At 39.9% G+C, this 26,618-nt stretch overlaps 1 protein-coding gene across 3 annotated transcripts; it reads left to right on the plus strand.

Moving 5' to 3' along the window:
* The first annotated feature begins 105 nt into the window (after positions 1 to 105).
* maff.S (v-maf avian musculoaponeurotic fibrosarcoma oncogene homolog F S homeolog) lies at positions 106 to 26,285 on the plus strand. Of its 3 annotated transcripts, XM_018259692.2 has the most exons (4): positions 109 to 501; positions 6,863 to 7,002; positions 11,590 to 11,644; positions 21,930 to 23,258. In XM_018259692.2, exons 3-4 carry the CDS (start codon positions 11,609 to 11,611, stop codon positions 22,338 to 22,340), a joined length of 447 nt encoding a protein of 148 aa, XP_018115181.1. In that variant the 5' UTR covers positions 109 to 501; positions 6,863 to 7,002; positions 11,590 to 11,608; the 3' UTR covers positions 22,341 to 23,258.
* The last annotated feature ends 333 nt before the right edge of the window (positions 26,286 to 26,618 follow it).

The raw sequence follows: 26,618 nt of genomic DNA on the forward strand, positions 1-26,618 counted from the left end.
TCCGCCTGCGCTGCCTATTGGCTTGTAGAGTGGAAAGGGGCAGGTCCTAATTAGGGGTTGGGTATATGGCGCCCAGTAATCACAATTAATGTCTGGAGCCAACAGCGGAGCTGCTGCCACCACCAAGTCTGCGCCCGCATTGACAATGCTTTCATAATAACTATAAAGCCTGGCAGGACTGGAGCGGCGCCACGGCCATTTACTATTTCAAGTACGCGGCCCCTTTGGCGTTTGCTAGAAAACACAACCTGCTGCTACCAGTCCGGGGCCTGGTAAACCGAGTTTAGCAGCCGAATGACATCATCGCACTTGTCATGTGACAGCGGCTGCCCCTCCTCCAGGGGGATGACGTCAGTGCATGACTGTGTTTTTATGAATGAAAGGAATCTGTGAGTGAGTAATTCCAGGAAACGGTAACATTACAACTCAGCAGATCTGAGCGCTCCCTCCTGCAGGCTGCGACCCCCCGACTCCGTGTCTCTCCGCGCGGCAGCAGAGCAGGTAATGGAGCTTCCCATGTTTATTGAGCCTGGAAAGGGAGCTGACCTTTCCTCTAGTCAACAGACGGGCAGCCGTGGCTGAGGATCGGCCGATAACAAGCTCGCGTGTTTACTGGGTGGCAACAAGGAAGCAGCCTCCTTTGTATCATGGCGTGGCCGCAGCAGAGTCCTCGGCGATCGCGCAGGAACTGGTCGCTTCCCTCGCCGCGTCTGATCGTCCCCCGTCCTGTCTTTCAGCATTTATACGAGAGAAGCGCTAAACTCTCCTTCACAGTGGGGCTTTGTACACATTGTGCTTTGTTTCCTGTGTGTTTTGGTGTAAAACACTGGCGCCCCTCGCTCTCCAGCAGTTTCTGGATTCCAGCGTGCCACGTGCTGCAGGGGATGCTGGGAGCTGTAGTTCGGCCAAAGCTAATGCTGCTTAAATAGATCAACTGAATGTGACAGTTGTGTTTGTGCCAGTGGGGGCGGATAGGACATCTGCCTGTATGAAATAGGTTAGGCCTCAGCCAGAGACATAACCTGTGTGTGTGGTATTTGTTTACAAACAATCCTGCTGGAAACCCCCACAGGTGGCAGTAAATAGTTTACTGGGCTAAAGAGTTTATAATCCAACAGGAGGTTGAGAATTGCCGGCAGAGACCACCTATAGGGGCGAATGGCTAGTGAAGTCGGCCTGTGCACTTGCTGTGTCCAGTATGGAGAAGAGAGAGGAGGGTTTCTTGGCTTCTACATTGTTTGTTCCTCGCTGATCGTTCCCAGATGAAGTCATATTGTTGCTTCTCTTCCGGAGGCCGGAGCTCTGTGTCTGTGTGTAACATTCCTTACGTAACATTCCTGTTTTTCCCCTTGGAGTTGCTCTGAGTGCGACTGACATAAAGGGGGCGTGAGTGTGTGAGCAGATCCTCTCATTTCAGAACCTGATGCTGTTTATGTCTGCGCCATACTGTATGTCAGTGAATGTAGTTAGACCTGTATTAAACCGAAACTTGTTATTCCCTGGGCCTCTATGGATCATGTGTTATCAGGAGCTCTCTGTGTTGCATAACAAGCAGCCGTGCCTGGGCTTGTACCCATCATCACTCAGAAAGTTCCATTAGATATTGATAAGGATCCCAGCAGAACCTTCTCTTCTGAAGCTAAGATTTCATTTAAGTATAGGATAGTATTACTGTGTATATATACTGTGCCCTTTGTATTTGCAGCCTGATGATTCTGGCTGATGGGCCTGATCTGGATGCCTAGTGGGCAGAGTAGTGGTGGCCATACACGGGCAGATAAAGCTGCCGATATCGGTCGTTTGGACCAATTTGACAGATTATCTGCCCGTGTATGGGGGCTTCCGACGGGTCTTCCCGATCGATATCTGGCCACGAAATCGATCGGGAAGGTTGGATTTTTACCCGACCGACCCGTCTGTGCCGCTTGGCGCATCGTAATTTGTTCGTTCAGCCATACACCCGAACGTTCGAATTACCCCCAATATAGCCATGCAGTTTAGTGGCATATAGGGGAAAGATCCACTCGTTTGTCGGTGTCGCCAAACGAGCGGATCTTGGAGTCTATGGCCACCTTAAGGGTCGGAAAAGCTGGCAATTAAGGTGGCCATACATGGGCCGATAAAAGCTGCCAACAGACCGTGTCGGCAGCTTATTGGCCCGTGTATGGGGCCCAACGACGGGCTTCACCGATCAAGATCTGGCCGAAAGTCGGCCAGATCTCGATCGGATGGGACAGAAAATCCCGTCGGATCGCGGCCGCATCTATTCGTTGATGCGGTCCCGCGATCCGACCGCCCGTTTGGGCATCGTTAGGATCCGATCGTTGGGCCCTAGGGCCCACGATCGGATCAGCCCGATATTGCCCACCTCAAGGTGGGCATATCGGAGGGAGATCCGCTCGTTTGGCGACATCGCCAAACGAGCGGATCTCTCCATGTATGGCCACCTTTAGTGAAGCTTGGAAAGCAGTCGTTATAACTGACTGCAAAGAGAATTCTTTATCTTTTTGCATCTTCACTTCATTATGTGATAGACTGGGGGGTAATAAGGCAGAGAGAGAGAGAGAAGCTCTGTTTGGGGGGGGTGGAACGACAAGCTAATTTGTCAGGATTCTGGGAGGTGTAGTTTAGCAACAGTCATTCCCATCTATAATTTAATTAACTTTTATCATTTGTAGGTGAGAGATTGCCTCGTGTTGGAGAGAAATTTACCAGTAATAATAAGCAATGATTTTTTTAGACGAGTGATCCCCCAACCAGTAGCACGAGAGCAACATGTTGCTCACAAACCCTTGGCTGTTGCTCCCAGTTGCTTCAAAGCTTATTTTTAAATTCCAGGCTTGGAGGCAAGTTTTGCTTTCATAAAAACCAGTTGCAATGCAAAACAGACCTCCTGTAAGCTGACTGTCCATATAGGGGCTATCAAACAGCCCTAATTTGACATCCCCATGGACTTTTTCTTGCTTGTGTTGCTCCCCAACTCTTTTTTTTATATTTAAATGTGGCTCACGAGTAAAAAAGGTTGGGGACCCCTGTTTTAGATCAATAGTCAGCCGTCAACCTAATAGAAACCAGTTATCTTTGTGTGTCTGCATATGGCTGTGTATCAGATCATCACCTGACAAATGGCAGCATCCAAACACGGGCTCCCCGCATTCCTTGTGGTTAAATTTTAAACTTTTATGTTGTTCATGATCTGTCCTTAGAATACATTGCTGGAGGTAATCCTGTTACCAAATGCAAATGTAAATTCCACTGCCTTGTTATTGCTACAAAGTCTAGAGCCCTTTTTCGTCTCTGTGGGTCCCTGGGTACTGCCGGACTACAACTTTCATGATTCTATTTTGAGGAATGCTGGGAGATATAGTCCAGGAACATTAGGAGACCAAAGTTTAGGAAACTGGTGTTTATCAGAATTTATAAAGCAGGTGTGATTTAGAATAGTAACCCTTCAGCAACCAGTCAGCAGTTTGTTCTGATCTCCTGCTGCAGTTAAAGTTACATTTGATTGGGTGCAATTGGTCACTACTCCTGAGTAAAATATGCCTGCTATGTGAATTCTGACCTTGCAGAAGGTCTTGTTTGAATCCAGGGCTGGCTGGGTATGTGGAACAGTCAGGATATTTCATGTACAGTTTGTAGACACAGTGCTGTGTGATTTATTATTTCTAGTTTATATTAAGGTCATCCCCATAACATATGTCTATGTAAGTGAAGTAAGTCTCCAGATATGTACTGAATATGTCATACACCCGAGCTCCACTACATGGGACAGAAACGTGTGCTCTATAATCCTGTCCTGAAAATACACTGTAAAAAGGTCACTGACAAGTGTTTGGTCACGTCACTGCATGGTAACTCGGACCTGATCTAATCTATAAAGGGAACGGGATTCCTATTTTCCTATGTACAATGTTTCCTTGTTGCACATTGAGCATAGCTATCTAATATTTTGGTTTGCGGCTTGTTAAGATAATGCAGAAAAGTTGGAAGAATGACAGGTTATTGGGGCTGATTCACTAACGCAGGGGCTAAACTGCAGCATTAACACATAGCAACCATTCATTTTGATCTGTCTGCTTAGTGTTAGGAAAATGGTTTATATGGGAAATTGCACTGGCACAGCGTATCACTTATTTGAGTAAATCAGCCCCTTTGTGGCCTTACACATGGAAGGAGTAATTCTTTTGTTACCTTTGCTTGGAGAGATGGCCCGGAATGGGCCAATGCACCAAACACTTACTTGGAGGGGATCTTTAAAAGCACTGGGCATATTTGCACCTGGGCAGTAACCCATGGCAAGCAATCAGATGTTTACTTTCACTTTTCTACTTGTAGTTGAAAAGCAAATCACTCGTTACTTGCTATGGGTTCCTGCCCAGGTGCAGATTTGCCCAGTATTATAAATGAGCCCCCAAGGTGTATCATCATCAGACTGATGATTGTGATCTCTGGAAAAGTCAAAACTGACTGTGTTCAAAACTGAATTGTGGTACATTTCCAGACGCATTAGGGTCAAGATCAGCCAGACCAGGCTTTCTGCCCTTACCTTTCTATAGAGGGAATTTCCCACAGATTCTTCGTTTCTAGTAGAGTTAGCTTTATTTATAAAACATACAAGGTAGTCATGATTTTTGAAGGCGTATGGCACATCTTTCCACTGCAGTGCTCTCTAGGGCAATTCTAGCAGTCAATACACCCCACCTGCCATGCCTTCTATTTCTATGGATTAACACTCTGCTTATTAGTGCTAACAGGTGGCGCGATTTGGAAAGTCCACTGAGGCTGCCGGAGTGGTGGTCACTCTCTGTTCTAGCCAGCATTTACTATAGGTTTGTGTATAGTGACAGTTGCCAGGTGGGTTATTGCTCCCTGAAGGAACTGCTGTTGTCAATTCACCTGGTTTGCCACAGGCGCAAGGGTCAAGCTATTATGTGGCAACACTTTTCTAACAATGGAGGTTTCACGTAAACATTTGAATTTTGAACATAAAATTCTGACTGACTACAAATGGGCTTTAGCGCTGACATGCAAAAAGTAATTACAATAGGTGCCACTCCTAAAATGGCTTGAAACACACCTAATGTGTGATAGGAACCTTGTACTGTGCACTTGGGTTCCCCAGAAGGACAGGACACCCATTATTATTTTCTCTGATTATGCAGCACCAGCACAGAACAAAGTGCTTTAGACAGAATGTTTAATCATTTGTAACTGTGGAGTCAAACTTCCTTATTCCAGCTACACAAACACCCACTGAGGGAAGTTCCATGAAACCTAGGAACCTACCATTTTATTGTTGGAATGTACCAATACAAAAGGAGGGGAGAACTTACAAACTCCACACAGCGTTTTTTTGCCTGGTTGGAATCCAATGCAAGATCCCAGTGTAGTCAAGGAAATTAGCGATGAGAGTTCAGGGACCCAAGGAACACAGGGTCCCTATATTGATTGTGGAGTCGATAAGCAGGAGATTATCCATTCAGCTGCCCCTAAGTGAAATGGCATTAAGGTTAACCTTATAATACTGATCCCATGGGTATAATAAAAAAATATTCATTGCGCCTGACCTACACACATTAGGGTATATTTAAGAACCTAGATGCAAAATTGCACACATCCTGTTGCCAGTAGTAGCCAATCAGGTATTTTCTTTTTCAAATTTTTTTGTGGATTGTTCAAAGCTAATTGTTGATTGGTTGCTATTGGCACCTGCCCTTGCACCATTTAGCGCCTATATTTGTAAATCAGCCTTTTTGCAGCTTTTTTTTTTTTTGTATGTTTTCTTTTCTCCTTGTAGTGTGTGACATCTATTGAGCATGGTCCTGAGCTTACTCAGCAGCACTGACTAATATGCTGGCACCTTCTAAACTCTTGGTAATGCCTCTGCTAATGGCTATGTATGGAGAAAGCTCTGGAAGGATGATATTGTACCTTTAATGCGTAGGCCATATATTTGAACCTGTCCTAATCATGTTCTTTCAGGAGGTCACTTTACGTTAAAATGAAACCCAATTTTTGCAGCCTTGGCAATTTAGTTTAGTGCGACTCAGCATAAATGAGTGCAGTGCCGAGCCTGCACACTCCAGCTGTCGTCTCATAGCCAACCCGGCAGAAACTCTGTGTTCAGCACTAATTCCCTTTTCTCTGCAATGCGCTCATGACTCTTAAGCAAGATGGTTCATCACCATTTTTGATCATTGTGCGTTCTTATAAAATATTTTTACACTATTTATTTCAATGGTAGCGAGATTTAAAGTGACTACAAAACTAAAGTTGATTAGTCACAGCAAAACTAAGTTAAGAACCGGAAACCCTTTAAATATAACATTTGTGCTGTGCTGGTGTAAAGCCAGGTCCAATAGTGACCAGCCCCCGTAATTCCTATATACAGTAGCACAGACTTTTTTTGTTTTGATCATTCTGTCCCATTAAATTGGGGATAAAACTGAGTTGCTCTTATTTATTGTAGACCTCGGTGTAAAACTTCAGTTAAGGGGATGTTCCCCTTTAAAATTAACTTAATTGGTTTTCATTGTTTTTATTTCTGGTTTTTGAGTGATTTAGTTTTTTATTCAGCAATTGAAAATTTGCTTAGAATTAGCCATTCTATAACATACTAAAAGTTAACTGAAGCACCAACATATTCCACAGTGCTGTACAATAGCAGGGTTCATACATCAAACATAGAAATACTGACTGATACAGGAGATAAAGAGAGCCATGCTTATCAAAGCTTACAAATTACTGTACACTTCATAAGAGAAACATTGTTTTTGAATGGTTATAAAATATCTTTTTTACTTCCGCAATTTCTGTGGCTAACAGTTTTTTTTTTTTTCCATGTCCTCCTCTGGTCCAGTAACTTCCTTCTAGAGAAACCTTGTGAAATGTGTTTGCAGGCTGTTTAACTGCATAGACAGACCTGATTCTAGTGACTTCACTTCTGAGCTTTGAGCTGACAGGTGCCGATTGATTTAACAAAAGAACAGCAAAGGAGAGGTGAGGGCTATAAGGAAAGGCACAAAAGAATGTCATGTTTTGACACCTAAGGGCAGTAGGATAAATGTAAGTGTCAGGAAGTTTTTATTTGCAAAAAGGGGTGGTGACGGGGCCTAGCACAGATGCTGGAGCTGCTATAAAACTGGGTGGCTACATCAGTTGGTGTTTATTATGCTTGGTCCTTTAAAAAACTATAAACAAACAGTGTTTTTAAACATGCCAGATAAGATATCTGGTTGGTTTTTGGCCAGATATGGTCAGCAGGTACTCCCAAAATGGGGCTGAGTTGACCGCTCTAATCAGCCCATGTATGTCGAGCTTTAAAGGAGAAACAAATCCTTAATAAAATAAAAAAAGTTTTGTCTTCTTGAAGCAAGAAAAGCATGATGTCTGTGTGCTGTTTTTCCTCTGTCTAAAAGAAAGCTGCAGGCTCATGTGAGATTGAGCTACCAGTTATCCCATCTTTTAAAGGAGAATTTAACCCGTAACAAAAAATACCCTACCCCCCTACCCTTCATAGACCTCCTCCCCCCGGCAAATGCCCCTAACTCTTTACTTACCCCTCCATGCAGATTCTGTCCAGCAGAGTTCACACCAGCCATCTTCTTCTCTTCGGTAATCTTCGGAATGAGACCAGTGAAGCAGCACATGCGCAGTTGGAGCAATTTTCTGTTTTGCGACAACTGCACATGCGTCGAAACTCACGAAAATTGCAGCAGTGCCGGTCTCATTCCGAAGATTGCTGAAGCAAACATAATCTGCACAGAGGGGTATGCAAAGAGTTAGGGGTATTTGCCCTGGTGGCAGCTAGGCTGGGGGGGAGGGGGGAGTCTATGTAGGGTAGGGGGGGTATGTTGTTTTTTTTTTTTTTTTTTTTTTTGTTTTTTTATTAAGGGTTTGTTTCTCCTTTAAGGTGGCCATACACTATTAGATCCCCTCGTTTTGTGAGGTCGCCAAACAAGCGGATCTTAACCCGATATGCCTACTAATGGCTGGGCGATATCGGGTGAATCTGAAGGTTCGGCCCTGGGGCAAATGGGCGCAGACGGGTCACAGGACTGCATCAACAAGCAGAAAAGATCAAACTTGCTCAATCAATATCTGGCCGATTTTTGGCCTGATACACTCAAACTATAGACACTCAAATTATAAAAAGGCTGTGTACCCAGAGTTGTGTGTTGATGTGAGCAAGTTGCAGAACTTTAGTGGGAGAACTTGAAGCAACAAAGTACAATTACTCTGCTATAGGTTGAAAAGTGAAAGAGTAAACACTGAACTCCTTAACATCATGAAATTACTTCTGTTCACTGCTTTTAAAATTAGGGAAATTTCCAGAGACAAAAAATTTCCAGGGACAGAGAGCCAAGGGACTTCTTTGAAATTAGGGACAGTTGGTAACTATAACTATATACTTTTTTAGTTTGCTTCGTTTGTCAGCACGTTCAAATCAGACTGCTATTTCCTAAAATGCCAGTCTCATACTTATTGGGGGTGGGGCGTGGGGTTGAAAGAAACATTTAAATAGTATGATGCCTATTTGCCTTTTAATATTAACTGGTATTTCAGGTTATTATTGTTTTTGTGTTAGTATATTTTACTGCAGCGATAGTGTAAGGACTTTCCATATCAAAGGATATACTCAGCACTTCTAGTTGGCTGTATCCCCCCCAGGACATGTACTTGTACAGATAACAAGCTGCATGACCACGCCACACAGTTAACTGTTTACTTTAGTCAGTGAGCAGCCCTGCTGAGTGAGCCTGTAGGGAAGGCATGATACTCCTCGTCCAGCCTGCCCCCTTATTGCCTCAAGGCACATACCCCTTGTCTGCAACAATACAGGTCCAGTCCGAAAATAATTTAGAGAGAAAATTAGAATTATATACTAAAGTCCTAAATATTAAAGGCCAAGGAACAAACATGGTTTCATGCAGAAAGGAAACCCAAGATCGCTGATCCAAGTTATTCCAACAAATAAAATTATCATTTGATTTTAGGAATATTTTTAGGATGACATTTGGTCACTAAATTTCCATTTGTGATTGGGCGTTAGACTGACTCATACTTTGGGTTGCCATCTTTTCTGGAAAAAAAATACTGGCTTCCTATGTATTTATCTTTTTTCCCTATTAATAACATTGGGATCGCCAACCTGTTCACCGGCCAGCTGGCAACCCTACTCATACTCATACACAGAGTTGTGCACCCAAACTTTTGTTTACAAAATCAGGTTTTTTCGGTTCAGAGACCAGCTCAGTCTGCAGACCTCCTACTCCAGCTGCCTCAGTCTCTGGAAAAGAATAAGGAACCACGGTCACTTGCACACATTGCCCAATGCACAGTCATTTCCCGGCTTCCTCAGGGCGCCATGACATCAACCACTTATTTTTAGAAATTTCAGTTATAATATTTTCTATTAACTGTACAGAGAAATCTGTGGAATCTGTTTTAAAAATCAACTCTACATCTGCAATAACTAGAATCCCCCCGCCCCACCGCCCTTGGCACCCCTGCATAAACACCATTGAAATTCTTATTTAACTAGATCAATTACTGCTAGCATATGCAGATATGGGCCTGTTATACAGAATGCTCAGGATCTGAAATAAGGTATCTTTCTATAATTTGGGTCTCCATACTTTAAAGGAGAACTAAAGATTAACTAAAGAAGTAGCTAGAATGTTGTACATTATGTTTTGGGCTTCTGTACTAGCCCAAGGCAATCACAGGCCTTTAGGGTGTTGGCAAACGTTCAGATTCGGGGAGATTAGTCACCCAGCCACAAATCTCCTCTTCTTCAAGCGACAAATCTCCACTAAATTTCCTCATGAGGCAGCTTCGGAAAACTAAGAGATCCAAGTGGTATCCCGCCAGCGATTCACAATTTTTCTGGCGGGAAGGCGTTTCAGGGAGATTTGTCGGTGACTAATTTCCCAGAATCTGAACGTGTGCCACCATTCTTAGCAGTAAAGATCTGTGTCTCCAAAGATGCCCCAGTAGCTCCCCATCTTCTTTTCTGCAGATTCACTGCACATGCTTTGTGCTGCTGTCACTTACTGAGCTTAGGGACCCACTCACAATAAACAGTACTTATAGAATAGAAATGTCACAATATCAGGCTGATTAGTAATTAATACAGATAATTATTACATGGCAGCACAGAAACCAGTACAATTAGTATCAGAATTAAAAAATCAGCCCTGTAGCATCAGCTTATATTACAAACCTATTTTTCTGCTTGATAATTTCTGACAACCACTAAGTTTAGCTTCTCAACTGCTGCTCAGAGCCCACTGAGCATGTGAGTGCTAAACCCAATATTTTTTTTTTTTTGCCTCCAATGAGGATGAACTGTATCTTCATACAATGTATTTTTATTTATAGAGCAAATGAAAATCATGTTTAAAATTGAGTTGGTTGATTAGAAGGGAGACTATGGGAGATGGCATTCCCCTGATTCGTAGCTTTTAGGTTAATTGCTTTCCAATCTGCATTTGCTGATAGCTGTAGGGTTAGTCTGGCACAAGCAATTAATTGCAAAACCTCTTTAAAGGGGTTGTTTGCCTTCCAAACACTTTTTTCAGTTAAGATCATTTCAGATTGTTCACCATAAACAAGGACTTTTTTTCAATTGCTATCCTTCTTGTATTTTTTTTACAGTTTACAGCAGGGGTGCCCAAAAGGTAGATCGGAATCTACCAGTAGACCTTTAGCTGGTGATCAGTAGATCTCAACAAACGACAACAAGATTGTCTTTATCACACTCATGTTTCATGCTTTTCATTCAGATATTTATTATGCTATGGTTACATTACAAATAGTTTTTTGTTAAATATAGCAATATACATTTTCTCCATAAATCAATATTTAAGTAATATTTTCTATGGAACAGAATTCTAACAATGCTTTTATGGACCCCACATTAGTAAAGTATGGGCACTCCTGCTTTACAGCAAATGTAGGTTTAAAGTTCATGTCTCCATTGTTCCAGTCTGGCAGCTCAGTGATTCAGGAGCAGATTCTGAACCGTTACAATTTTCTACATTCAGTTGATAAATTTCATTGAAACATTTCTCAGCAGCTTCTGTGGAATATTAGCAACTATTGTATCAATTCTAAGAGCTGCCTTTAATGACCGTAAACGTATTCATTTAAAACCGTTGTCGGCGACCCCCCCCCCCCTGCCAGAGCTGCTTTAGAAGGTGAACCTTTACACTTCAATATTAGAAAAATGGTCACAAATAGAAATTAGAAAATAAATGGGAAAAATCTTAATTTCTGGGGAACAATCTGAAACCAAATGAACTGCAAAAAAAGTGTTTGAACCCTTTAATAACGTAACACAATACTGTTGACACGTTTTTTTTTTCTCTCATTCTGGATATTGTGCTAATGGTGTTATGGTGTCCAAATATTTTCCATGATTAGTGACGGTACAGTTAACACTACTGTATATTATTATTTGTATTTTCTTCATTTATGTGGTTGGTTTAATAACACAAATAACTTGACGGTATATTGATTTTTCATGCCAACACAGCTGACCATTTGATAGGAAATACATTAATAATATTTGTTCTTCCATAGGTAGTGAATCCACGGTACAATGTCTTCAGACGGAATGTCGGCAAAGGCCCTAAAGGTACTAAACTGTTCCCTATAATCCTTACAAGACTATTTTCCTACCCATAGATGTAAGAGTTTAGAATTTTCAATGTATGAATGAAAACACATCCCCTTCCAGCATTTATACAATAACATCTAAACTAATGCTAGGCCTACATTGCTGTGTAGTTAGCATTTTAGCCATGAGCTCACAGGCAGTGCAGTAGAGGTGGTCATATTTCTAAGGCTAGTGCCACCTGGGGCTAATTATAGTCCAATCCTCTGGCCTTGCCTTTTGGCACTTCCTATGGCTGCACTCAGACACTGCGTCAGATTGGGTGCAGACACAAGGAGCAGAGTTCACGTGAGTACACATTTTCGTACTGAAATCCGCTCCTTAAGCCTGCACCCAAGCTGACACAGCGTCTGTGGATGCAGACACAGGAACACGCAGGGGCCAGCGGATCGGCTGATTCACAGGCCAAGAATCAGCCCCATGTGGCATTAGCCTAATACATTTTTTATGTCAAGAATTCAATGCTGCCTTTAGCTTTGCATCTCTAGTATCTGTCTAAAGGGGGGTCCCGCCCTTGCTTAACTGTGAGCAACATTCAGATGTAAGAAAAGTTGGGGAGCAATGTAAGAATGAAAAATGTTTTTGGTTGCTGCCAAATACGTGCTGTGATTAGCCATTTGGATTGGATTTTCAGGAAAACTATACCCCCAAATTGAATACTTAAGCAGCACATTGTTTATATAATGTTATGTGACCTATTAAAGAATCTTACCAAAGCGGAACATATAAGTTGTATATATGTCATTTTACATCTTTTCCCTTGAGTCCCCATTTCGTTATGGTTTGTGTGCTGCCTCAGAGATCACCTGAGCAGAAATACTGCAGCTCTAACTGTAACAGGAAGAAGTGTGGAAGCAAAAGCCACACCTCTGTCCGTTAATTAATTGGCTCATGCGCCCTAACATGTATGTGTGCCCTTGTTTGTGCGCACTGTGAATTTTAGGATCCCAGGGGGCGGCCCTTATATCTTAAAATGGCAATTTTCTATTTAGGATTACCCAATGGCACATAATACAATCCGTAGGGCCCCATACACAGGTCCATAAGCCGCAAGCTCGAATTGAAGTGGCTGTGTTGGCAGCTTTTATTGACAAAGGGTTAAAGAGGAACCATCCGTACTCTACCAAATGCCATAGTGTTACTATATTGAATAAACTAGTTTCATGTATAGCTTTTAGCATTTTTTCCTTTTTAAATAAAAAAAAAATGTAATGATTTATTTGTGAGTTGCTCAACGTCAGTTATTTTTTTTTTTCTCTATCTGGCTGCAACACACTCATCACAATGTGTAACTAGCTGATTTCAGCATGAGTCAGCAATTTGCACTGCTCAGTGACACAGCATAGCTCAATGGCCTACACAATAATAAGCAGCTTGTATCCACTACAGCTGAGTCTATGTTTATATTATTATTCCCTTTTTTCTGTAATCATAATAATAAAACAGTACCTTGTACTTGATCCCAGCTAAGCTACAATTTATCCTTATTGGAGGCACAGAACGCCTTTTAATGTTTAAATAATTTAATGTTTATTTAGTGTTTGCATTATTATTTTTTTTTTAGTACAATTAAGGTATAGTGATCCAAATTACAGCAAGATCCCTTATCTGGAAAACCCCAAGTCCTGAGCATTCTGGATAACTGGTTGTGTGTGTTTGTGTATATAATATATATATTTTTATATACACTTTTACATCATTTTAGCTAAAAATAAGTTATTGTACATATATCTGTGTGTATATATAATTACTGTGTCCAGCAAATAGTTCCTTCTGAGTGCTGGAATCTGATCTTTTTCTGATTGTTCTGATAGCATCATGTAGGGCAGGTACAAAGTTCTCAATAATATACTGGCTGTGCTTTATTTCAAATCTGTAGGTTCATCTATCATAAGTGAAATAAAAGCACGCTTCAAGGAAACTGCACTTAGCTATGCTTGCATTGAATTATAAATTAAGTTTCTATTTAAAAGCATTCTGCAAACTAGTTATGTTCCTTATTAGCTGCAGCGTGTATACTTAGTTTTAAATTTAAAATGTTATTTGTGGTATGTGAAAGAAAAGAATAGCAGATTTTGGAGCTAGTTCTCTAGTGGGGCTCAAAGCAGTGGAAGGGTGGCTACCTGAATACCTTGTGCCTTTTGATAATATTGCATGTATGTCAAACAATTCTTTCTGTTTTGGGGAATGGGTGTGCAGGGTTAAAGGAATGACCATATAATGTACTGTTGCCCTTCACTGGTAAAACCGGTGTGTTTGCTTCAGAAATACAACTATAAACAAGCTGCTGTGTAGCCATGGGGGCAGCCATTCAAGCACAGGATACACGGCAGATAACAGATAAGTTCTGAAGAATCCCATTGTATACTACACAGTTTTATCTGTTATCTGCTGTGTATCATGTTTGGGTTTGGAGTTAGAATAAAAGGTTATGAAACCGATGTTATTTGAGAGTCAGTAATATTTATGGAATCTAGCAGAGGGTTCCTCATTTGTGTGATAATGTCAAATATTTTGTGGTTTGTTTGTTTTTAAACATAGGCTGGACCTTGGAATTCCCCTGTTAGTTTTTAAAAATATTATACGTAATCCATCTCTTGGTCTGGAAAGCTATACAGTTGGGCATGCAGTTGTGGCAGTAATCTAGAGATCACTTCCTTACCAAGTAATGTCATTATTTTGATTATTTTGATATCTATGCCATAAACCGAGACTAAGCTGACCGTACATATAACCAATAATTTGTTACAGTTATGGGTATGATGCCCCACTGAGCCTGACCAATAACAGTTTATTATGCATAATGGTCGGTTCTGGAATAGGGCAGGTTAGAAAATTTCACCTGCTGGGGCACCATGTTTGCTAGTTCATTGCTCATCAGCTGTATTGACTGGAACAGCAGGAAGCTGCAGCTCCCTTTTACTTCCTGCTGTTCCAATAGCACTCCGCACGTATGATCAGAACAATAGAGATTCGACCGAGTGTGACCCCTCATATGATTGGACACTAAAGGTGGCCATACACAGGCAGATAAAGATGCCGATATCGGTCCTTTAGACCAATTTGGCAATTTAACTGCCCGTGTATGGGAGTTTCCGATGGGTCTACCCGAACCATATCTGGCCACAATATCGATCAATAAGGTTTAATTTTTCCACCGACCGACCCGTCGAAGCCCATTGCGCCTCGTTGTAATCCGATCGTTCGGCCATAAAGCCGAATTTTTGGATTATCCCGATATAGCCCTGATGTTGGTGGGTCATATTGGTGAAAGATCCGCTCGTTTGGCGATGTCGCCAGACAAGCGGATCTCTTCATGTATGGCCAGCTTAAGAGGACCTGGTTGACTTACATTGGCAAGAGTAAGATGACCACTACAGTTAACCTTCTGGTATTTAGTTTATCCCCATCCAGCTATAAACAGGGTGGTAGGTGTGGTTTACCAGTCTGTGAATTTTATTCTTTGGGGACAGAGATTACAAGTTATCAGTATATGCTTTTTGGTTTATTGCTGAAGTTTTAACCCAGTTATGTCTAATACAGCACTAGGGTTGCCACCTGATGTGCCTTTGATTTGTCACAAACCCCTCTCCTTCCAAGGAAGATCAGTGGAAAGCAAAGCACATCAAGTTTTAAAGATATTCTTGGCAGTATGCTATTGGTCTTTTCGATTTAATAATGCTTTTCTAGAGAAAATGCACTTTATATACTGTATAAGACCTAGCCTAGATTGCATTCCACCACTTGTGCTGATGGATTTAAGTTAAAGGGGAACTAAAGTGTAAAATAGAATAAGGCTAGAAATGCAGTATTATATACACTAAACATAAACATGAACTTACTGCACCACAAGCCTAATCAAACAAATGATTTATGCTTTCAAAGTTGGCCACAGGGGGTCACCATCTTGTAACTTTGTTAAACATCTTTGCAAGACCAAGACTGTGCACATGTTCAATGTGGTCTGGGCTGCTTAGGGGTGTCCTAAATTATCAAAACAGCACAAGTCAAATAATATCTGCCAGAAGCCAATACAACAATACTGATTAATACTCAGAATATGCAGATTGCACTGGTCCTGTGTTGTCATGTAATCTAATCTGTTTAAATCTGGCTACATGATCTTTGTCCCTGTCACTGGAGTCGGAAACATTAAAGGAAATGTAAAGGCAAAAATAAAATCCAATACAAATCTCTACACCAGTGATCCCCAACCAGTGGTTCGTGAGCAACATGTTGCTCACCAAGCCCTTTGATATTGCTCCAGGTGGCCTCAAAGCAGGTGCTTATTTTTAAATTCCTGGCATGGAGGCAAGTTTTGGTTGCATAAAACCCATGTGTACTGCCAAACTGAACCTCCTATAGGTTGACAGTCCACAGGGACTACCAAATGGACAATCATAGCACTTATTTGGCACCCAAGAACATTTTTCATGCTTGTGTTACTCCCTAACTACTTTTACATCCGAATGTTGCTCACGTGCTTAAAAGGTTGGGGACCCCCGCTCTACATAGTCGCCGACTGCTCTACAGGGAAACAAACAAAGCTGCTTGAGTTCTGCACAACTGGGAATTAAGGTGGGAGAGGGCTCCCCCTGCTGTTCGTAAGTATGATAGTTTCCCTGCAGAGCAGTTAGGGACCGTCTGAAGTTTCCTATCCACAGCAGTCAAACAAGTAAAACGAGGGGGAATTACACTGCATACAGTCAGGTTTCTTATAAACAGTACACATTTTTTAATTAAAGTATATTGGAGATAGATTTCTTTTTCAATAAAGAAAGTAAAAATAGGATTTTGGTTTTTTTGCCTTTACATCCCCTTTAATCTATAGATTAATCAGTATTTTGAACCATTGTGATTGATTTTTATCTGTTAGGACAGTAGTAGAAGTAGTTCTTACTAAAGGGGACTTCCTCATAGTTTTTAGCATTGTTCTATAGCAGGTATGAAAAACTCTAGGGAGTTTTTCCTGCTATTTTATGGCCCTGTTATGCTGGCCAAACCACACCCTATGCCGTTAGGCCACGCTGCTTCCTGGTTTCTTTCAAGCTAATAAGAACAAGACAAAGCTGTGGGAGTCAATAGTTGTAGTAAGTGAACCTTAGAGACAAAATCCTGTGTTGGGAAAAATTATAGGAGTAATACTTTAAAGATCTTATTTTTCGCACACTGTAGATTACTTCATATAATCAAATTAATAAATATTTAATTAATCATTGGAGTGCAACAAATTCAATTAATTGAGGTTTTTCAATTACATCATACAAAAAGTAAAAAATACTATACAATATTAATTCATCAATATATTGAAGCCCTGACTAGGGATGTAGCGAACCGCCGATAATGTGTTCGCGAACGCCGTTCACGAACACCGGCAAAAAATGCGAACAGTTCGCGAACAGTTCGCGAACTTCGAACATCCGAAAATCGTTCGATTCGAACGATCGAAGGATTTTAATCGTTCGATCGAACAATTTTCGTTCGAATCGAACGAAAATCGTTCGATTTTAGCGACCGAATGGTCGAATGGTCGAACGATTTTGACGCGAACGTCGCGCGACGTTCGCGAACTTGCGGCGGACGCGAACAGCCGATGTTCGCGCGAACAAGTTCGCCGTAGAACAGTCCGCGACATCCCTAGCCCTGACGAAGCCGCTCAAGGTGAAACGTGCGTCGGCCATGTGGAGGAAAAGAACGCTCTGACAAAGGTGCATTCCTTTAGTGAATAGTATACAAGAAAACCGAGAGTCCGGGATTCCTTGATTTTGCAGTCGGCTCCTTAAGTGCCAGCCAGGATGGATCCGCCTGCGATGAAGCCGCCACATGAACTGCAAAGATACAATGCCGTGGTGATAAAGAATATCTGACTCGTGGATGGCTGGCAATTTGACAATATCCGCAATCATAAGAGCTGTTTGCGCTATTAATTTCTTAGAACATTAGCGCTTTTTCAACAGGAAAGCTCAGCTCTTCATGAAAAACAATCTGAAGCGGCTTTAATAACCAACCCAAATGTTGCAACATTGTATCGTATTTGTGGCAACTAAGTGGAAACGAGTCGTCTACTCTGTTACAAAGTCATCTCTTTGCAGTAAATAAGTGGTGTACTGTGACTCTGCTAAGAACTGTCTAGTATTGGACAATAACCTTTTACAAATAAGGAATGCCTAACCAGGATTATGAGCTTATTATTCCTCCCTAATGCCTCATCATTTTTATTCAAATAATCAAGAAAGCTGCTATAATTAATTCAAAATATTGGTGCTAAAATGAAATGGATTATTTGCACATGAATTTTGGTGAATTGATTATATATTGATGATGATTGATGATTAATATTGTATAGTATTTTTTACTTTTTGTATGATGTAATTGAAAAACCTCAATTAATTGAATTTGTTGCACTCCAATGATTAATTAAATATTTATTAATGTGATTATATGAAGTAATCAACAGTGTGCGAAAAATAAGATCTTTAAATTATTACTCCTATAGACTTGTATTCCTTTTACGCACCGCCGTACAAGGCTTAGTAAACTTCAATATTTAAAAAAAATATTAGTGTGCGCTGCCAACACGCCATGTTTTGGTAAAAATTATAGTCTTTTAGTGGTGTCTTTCAGAAACCGTTTTGGGCCTTCTGGACCACCAACTAATTTGCATGTATTGTGGTCCTATATCCTGGAAATGTGTAGGACAACCTTGTGACCCCATGTGAGGTTAACATTTTAACTAAGAGACAGCTACAGCAGATTAATCTGAATTTAGGGGGTGTAAGTAATGGCACTTGTTATCCAGAAGGCTTCGGACCTGGGTTTTCCATAATTTGGATCTTCATACCTTAAATATATTAGAAAATTATTTAAATAATATTTAAAATAAGGATTAAGTATATCTTAGTTTGGATCAAGAACAAAGTACCAGAAAAAAAAAATTTGGTTATAAAGAGTCTATAGCGTTCCCGTAACTGAGCTTTTTGGACAGTGGATTTGTAGATAACGGACTGATTTGGATTCAGTGTTAGAATGGACATTACAGATCCACACAAATGTGTGGAATGTAATGAGTAAGCTACTTACGTTGTTTTGAATATATTTAGTCTAGCTCAAGATAAAAGGGGAGTTTGGAATGATTGTAGTCAGCAGACTTAGGCTTCTCTTGATGCTAGATATTCTTTATGTAATAAATGCATACGAAAAGATCACACAGGAACCTTTAAAGACAGGCAGTTAAATTAAAGATGTAGGCTATTAAAGCTTTAATGGACTGCTAGACAGTTCTGACTTGTTGACACTGAAAAAGAAGCACCTAAGATATGACTGGATCAACACTCTCTTATATTTCAATTCAGGTTGCATGAGGCAGGTGCCCACCTTATATCCACTCATAGTGAATTAGTTGGGAAATATGTTTGGTCTCTCTCGTCTTCTCACCACCTGTAGTTGGTACAGCTATGTTAACTTACATTTTTCGGGAGTCATCCTAATTTAACACCCCCACTTATCCATTTACCAGATGTTTCACCCACTGTCAGTAATTTGCACCTGAATCCATACTCACTTCATTGAAATGCATAGAAACATCAGGGCTGGTGTAGCCAAGAAACATAGATCATAGATTAGTGTCATGCACTGGACTGGTCAAATCATTTGACCAGTATTCGATCATTTGTCGAATACGAGGTTGATATCTGAACGTCCGTGGCCAGCTTAAGTTTGCGGGTGGGGAGAGTGGATGGAAGGGCTCAGCCGAACGACTGAACGGAAATACTGTCGGCCTGAACCTGCCAGTCCTGCGTGTTTCGGTCCAGCATGCTCATCATTGTTGGGGTTTTTTTTATTTAATTTTTTTGGCTGTGCACGATTCAATCTACTGTTAGGTGGTTGCACAATACATAGGTACAGGTTCAACATTTTAATGAAATTATTAAAAGAAAAAAAATACTTGGTTTTACAATCATCTACTGTGCTGCCCACTACAGCCCATCTTAATCCTTTTAATACAGACTGACCTTTAAAGGAAAACTATATCCCCAAAATGAACACTTAAGCAACAGATAGTTCATATCATATTAAGTGGCATATTAAAGAATCTTACCAAACTGGAATATATATTTAAGTAAATATTGACCTTTTACATCTCTTGCCTTGAACCACCATTTCATGATGGTCTGTGTGCTGCCTCAGAGATCACCTGACCAGAAATACTTCAACTCTAACAGGAAGAAGTGTGGAAGCAAAAGACAGAACTCTGTCTGTTAATTGGCTCATGTGACCTAACATGTATGGTTTGTGAGTACAGTGAATCCTACGATCCCAGGGGGCGACCCTTATTTTTTAAAATGGCAATTTTCTATTTATGATTACCCAATGGCACATACTACTAGAAAAGTATATTATTATGAAAATGGTTTATTTACATGAAGCAGGATTTTACATATGAGCTGTTTTATGCAATATATTTTTATAGAGACCTACCTTGTTTGGGGGGTATAGTTTTCCTTTAAAGGAACATTATAAACTGCCATGTATACACATTCAAATGTACTCCTGTAAGTTTGCATAGGTAGGTCTAGGAATCCAGTAAATGCAGTGCACTTTAGGCAATTGTTCCTAACTTCTCCTTTCTTATCAATACTATCTTGGCATAGACTCTGCACTGTTATGTTCAGTTAATTTCAAATCGGCATGAAATTCCTCTTGAACCTCTGCCATGAGTTATAAACAGGACTTTGCATCAGCCCCTTTCTACGAATCTTTAAACCCTGTACTTCCCCTTTAAGCGCTGATTGTTACATTGTGTGAGTATTAGAAGAGGAAGTTGCTGTCTGTCTGTTCTCTGTTCTTATTTTATAATAAAAGCTATGCAGGTCATACAGCCCCTGTAAAAACACCACATAAATTTGGACACAACAGTCCCTTTAACTGCCTATCTGCTGTAACTGACACTCAAGCTGACTGCCAGCACAGGTTATGAGTCCTGATATATTTTATTTAGTACTAAGTGTAAAAATGTACTATACCTATGCTACAGGCCACAGTGTGTAATGGGCAGGGCTAGAGCCAACCTTTAACCAATACAAATGTCCCCTGGGCATAGCCATGTATCCAGCTAGAGCAATCCAAAGCCCTTAGTGCATCAAAATGTACAAAAGCTCAGTTTTATGATCTTGAATTTCTTTCTCTAGGTGGCAAGTGGGAAAATGACAGTGAGGTTAACATTGTGTTACAGTCTTAATAGGAATGCACAAGGAATCTGTTCTGATTTGAGTCAGTTCTAATATGCCATAGTCCAGTTTTTATACTGAGGTGATAAATGGCCGGCAGTATTATACTGACAGCACCAATATTTCAAGTTTTTGTGAAATTTGTGTCATTGTAGCCTAATATCTTAATTGCTAGCCTAATAACACACACAAAAAATCTATGGTTTAAAAATTGCTCCCTACAGTAAATTACAATAATGAGCTTAATTGTATATATTAAATGGATCATTTAATTGCTTATCTTAGTTGTTGTGTCATAGTCCTAAAACCATTGGCTGTGTGTATATATGTATATATGTATGTATATGTATGTATATATATATATATATATATATATATATATATATATATATATATATATATATATATATATATATATATATATGTATGTATGTATGTATATATATATATATATATATATATGTATGTGTATATATATATATATATATAATGTGTATATATGTATATATATATATATATATATATATATATATAGCGATGAAGAAGATAAGCTTACCTTCTTCATCACTATTCATCACATTTTATACACATACAGTATATATATATATATATATATATATATATATATATATATATATATATATTCACCTTTTTTCATCATTTTATTTTTCTTTAAAGTCTGCTGTATGCACCCATTGGGGTACACATATAATTTATGTATAATATGCGATTTATTACACAAGAACAATAAATATCCTGTAAAATGTATCCATATAAATGATGCTTAGTGATGTCATCATCTTACCGATGTAGTTTTTCACTTGACTCGATGAAACATGTATTGTACATAAATCACGTAGCCACTATTCTAAAATATAAGGATATTCTAAGTTTCTGTGAAGAATGAGGGCATGTGACTCCTAATATACTTATATTTTACAATAGCAGGATACATTATTTTTCATATAATATGTGTACACACATATATACTTAATTTTCATATCTTGATGCTTCTGCAGGTGAAAAAAGAGATGGGTGAGAATACACCAATGCTGTCTGATGATGAGCTGATGTCTATGTCTGTGCGGGAGTTAAACCACCACTTGCGTGGCCTATCCAAGGAGGAGGTGATACGACTCAAGCAGCGAAGAAGAACCCTGAAGAATCGGGGCTACGCTGCTAGTTGCAGAGTTAAGCGTGTTTCCCAGAAGGAGGAGTTGGAGAAGCAAAAGAAGGACCTGCAGCAAGAGGTGGACAAGTTGGCTCAGGAGAATTCCACCATAAAGCTGGAACTGGATGCACTGCGGGCCAAGTACGAGGCTTTGCAAAACTTTGCTCACTCTGTGTCTCGAGGGCCCATAACTCCAGCTAAAGTGGCCGCCACCAGCGTTATCACCATTGTCAAGTCCTCTGGAAACTCCTACTTCTAACAGAAGGAATGTTGCTCTTGCTTCCCCTGTCCTATCTCACCTCATTAATTGCTACAAAGCCATGCACCAGATCTTAGCCATCTCAACCATGAGTCACACAGGCGTTGGAATGAGGCTAATAAAGCTTCCTTGGTAAAGCCTTTTTCTGCCCATATCAACCAGCATTCCTTTAGCCTGTGCAAAAAGGATCTGTCCCAGAGTGCTTTACTTTACAGCTTGTCTAGGATGTGGTTCTGGTTATGCTTATCCTGAAAACGATGGGTTCTTAGTTTAAAACCTTAATTCATCAATGCAATGGAAGGTACCTTGAAGTGCACGAGGCTTGATCCTGTCCTCCTACATATTTTGAATATTTTTTTGACATGGGAAGCAGCGCCCTGCTTTTTCTTATTGATACAGAGTTAAGTTATTGAAATAATTATACATTTTATTTTGTAGTTAAAAGGTTACACTTTGTGTATGGTGTATGGCATCCTTTGCTTTCGTTTTTTACCTACTCTGTACCACATGCTGTGGTAAAAACTCTGAGACAAATGTGAGCCCAGAAAGGCTCAACATATATAAATGGCGTGTGAAATTGAGCTTGTGTTACTTAACATTTCCAATGGAGCCCAGAAGGATTTGCCTTGTCAAATCTAACCTTGTTTACACACGACAAATATTGAGGTTATGATGCAAAGAAATGTGAGGAGAACGTGATTCAATTTAGAGAAAGGAAATGGGAAGTTAAAGGTATTTATATTGTGGCACACGTACACACAAACATGGAAGAAGTTACAGGAACTGTTGTGCAGCCTGCTTCCACCATGGATATTACACCATGTGACTTAAATCAATCAATTGGATGTAAGGATGAAAGTGATGAAGGGAATGGGTGGAGCCTGCATAGTGATAGATACAGGCAAGCCAAGTGAGGCATTATAGCATGTTGGGTTGTGCCTTGGGCAAGCTAAATGTAAGATGGAACATTCCATCAGGGCCGTTTTGTCACCTCAGACAAAGCTCCTGCAGGGGGCAGCAGAAAGTTCCCTGCAGAAAGATTTACCCAGGCTGCTCCACACCAGGGGGGCCGGAAACAGTCCTATGCACAAACTAGTTGTAATAAGAGCTTATTAAATCCATCAGATTATCAGAATAATTCATATAATCAGTAGCACAATATAAATGTGATGTGAATGCTCTGAAGTTTAACTTGAGTATTCTCTCTCGGCTCATTTCTGTATATTTATTAATTAATTGTAAGATGCATGAGCCGATATAGCTTGCCTCACCACTGGAAGCTTACATGGCACCCTCCAATGGTCAATACTCCAATATGCAGAGGACTCATCAGTACTGCCAATAAGATAGGCCCCCCTGTATTTGCATAGAGATGGCTCGTTGTTCATTCTCACGCATTGAAAGCAGGGGCAATAAAAGATAACACCTTTCTCTGAATAGAGGAATGCAAGGCGGCCAATAGGCGTTGAGAAGGGGGATCAGCTTCTCATTACAACCTGAGGGAATGCTGCAGCTCAGAGAGAACAATATAGGTTGAAAGAAAGTCAAAATGAAGGTGAGGAATGTGAAGATTAAATAGACGAGAGGAATAAGGAAGCATAACCAGTAGATGCAGTAGCACTTTTAATAGGAAAATCTGCACTCCTTTTGGGCTACAAATCAAAACATACCGATCATGTTGGGACTGTTAAGTTTCACTTGCCATTTAATATGCTAGGATGTCTGCTGGCACTCACTGTTGCACAACTGCCAATACTACTGTCTAACCATTGTTCAGCAATATCATCATGTGTATTGGCTTTAATCAGGGACCTCTGTGCTGTTGTGGGACCTGAGGCAAATGCTCCCTCTGCTCTGCCAGTGGGAGTTTTCATTTACTAACAGGGGCACCCTTTGGCCATGCTTGTTATGAAGCCAGTGGCTCAGCAGCCCTTGTTGAACTACAAAGAAAATAATCAAGCTGTATAACAAGCTCATTTTCTCAAAGTGGCCAGTTAGGACATACAGTATGATTTGTTCTGTGTTGTAATTCACAGTTTTCTGTCCCTTCTTTTTCCTCTTAATATTTATCCGTGCTTACGAATCAGTTTGTCAAGACACAAGATGGTCGCTCGGTATCCTTTCATCCTCCATCCACCTCAATATTCCCAGCTCTTTCCATCTGCTTTATGTTCTTGCCAACAGAGATGCCTCATACATCTCTAGCACCACAAAGGTTAACCTACCCTGGCATTTGCTTTCTGGAGGAAAACCTTATTTATGTTTGAGAAGTTTATTTTTTTCAGTATATTTATATATTATTTTTATTATAAAGATTATAGGGAAGAGGGTGGGAAATGCATATGTTAAATGTACGTTTGTTGGAAATAAAATGTGGAAATGGCTGCTCTTGACACAAATCCTGGCAATGTTGGTTATATTTAGAACTAAGGGGCAGATTTATTAAACCTATAAAAACAGTTGGAGGGGACTTAAAGGATAAGAAAACCTTAGTGAATGTAAAATTGATGAGGGTGCTATTTTAAGATATTTTGCAATGTGCATTCGTTTTTTTTTTCATTCCAAGATATTAAGGGATACATGTACTGTCAATAAGAATTTTCTTACAGCAGCGCCACCTGCTGGTCAATTCCCGACCAGTCTGACCACCAAGTAGTCAAAGGAAGTTGTCAGGAGAAATAAAGAGGCTGCTCTGATGTTCTTCTGCTTAGGAAAAAAAATTTGTAACCTTCTCACATCTTTCCTGAATAGAAGAATATCAGAGCAGCCTCTTTCTTTCATATTAACAGTACATGTATCCCTTAATATTTTAAAATTAAAAAAAAAAAAATGTAAAATTGCTTAGAATGGCACTCATCAATTTTACATTTACTTATTTTAAAGGTTTACTTATCCTTTAAGGGTTAAGATTTACAAAGCTGTTTTCTTAGCTGTAGCCTTTTGTTACAAAGCAGAAAATAGTTATTCAGTGCTTAATCATTTTGGAGGCTTTAAAATTCTGCGGATTTCAGTACTGCCACTGAGCTCTAACACCCACCAAGTCCAAGTGCTCAGGACAGTCAATGACATCCTGGTAAATTGACACATTGGTTAAAAAAAAAATTAAAAGCAATGAATATTTCAGAAAACAAATTAAACTTCTAAGAATTCCTCTGTATTCCCCAGTTAATAAAGCTGCCCCTTAGTGCGTTTGGTATTCAGAACATAAAATTTGATGTGATTCAGCTCCAACATTATTAAAAAGAAATGGTATTTCCCAAAGAAGTATATCACCTTTGTTTAACTCGCCCACATCTTCCAGAGAAAGTGGCTGGAATTGTATTTTTGCAGCCTTGTGTTGCATTGGAGCCCTAATTTGTCCGCTTCCCTCGAGAAGCCCATCTCCATAATATACACCTACACTGCTTGGTTTTGGGGTTTTATCCGCCCTCTAGAATGTGCTACACTTTCAGCCATTATCAATTACTGTTTGGTGTAGGCAGTATGGAAAAAATGCCTTCTACAAAAAAAATGGAGACTGGAGACCATAGTTGAACCTTACCCAAAATTGGTATCCATCTTTTCTTCAGCTTTCTCTGCCTTTGGCCTACTCATGGGTAGAGTTTAGTTTACGAACCTAGGGGTGTCTATATGTGACCTACTACATTTTCAACAGGTTTAAGGTGGGAAAAAAATGATCTTCTAAGGAATTTTTAGCACCTAGCTTTCCTGTATAATAAGACTAGTTTCCTCAGTGTATTAGACTTATGTTCAGCATTCCCTGTATGAGATTATTTGTTTGTTTTTTTTAATTATTTGTACAAGGACAGACCAGGAAAACATTGAATTTTGACACAAAGTTGTGATACGCAAGTGAAGACTGATCACCACTGTGGCAAGTGCTGATTTCAGCTCAAACACTTAGGGGCAGATTTATTAAGGGTCTGTTAAAACTCCCATGAAATTAAAAAAAAAAAAAACAAAAAAAAAAAAACGAAATTTTTTAAAAAACAAAACTTTAAATTTTTCTAATTCGTGTGAATGGGATTGATCCGCAAACTCAAATTGGATCGAATTTGATTCGAGTTTTTTCACCAAAAAAAAATATCAATTTTCAGGATGTCTCCAAACAACTCCAAATTGATTCCAGGACCTCCCCCATAGGCTAAAACAGCGATTTGGCAGATTAGATTTGGTGATTAGTTGAATTTGATTTCTTAAAGGGCCAGTACATGATACATTTTGAAATTAAATTTTTTTTTTTTTTTTAAAAATTGTAATTGAATTTAAACTATTCCC

The sequence above is a fragment of the Xenopus laevis genome, chromosome 4S, assembly GCF_017654675.1.
Source record: "Xenopus laevis strain J_2021 chromosome 4S, Xenopus_laevis_v10.1, whole genome shotgun sequence".
Classification (NCBI taxonomy): Eukaryota; Metazoa; Chordata; class Amphibia; order Anura; family Pipidae; genus Xenopus; species Xenopus laevis.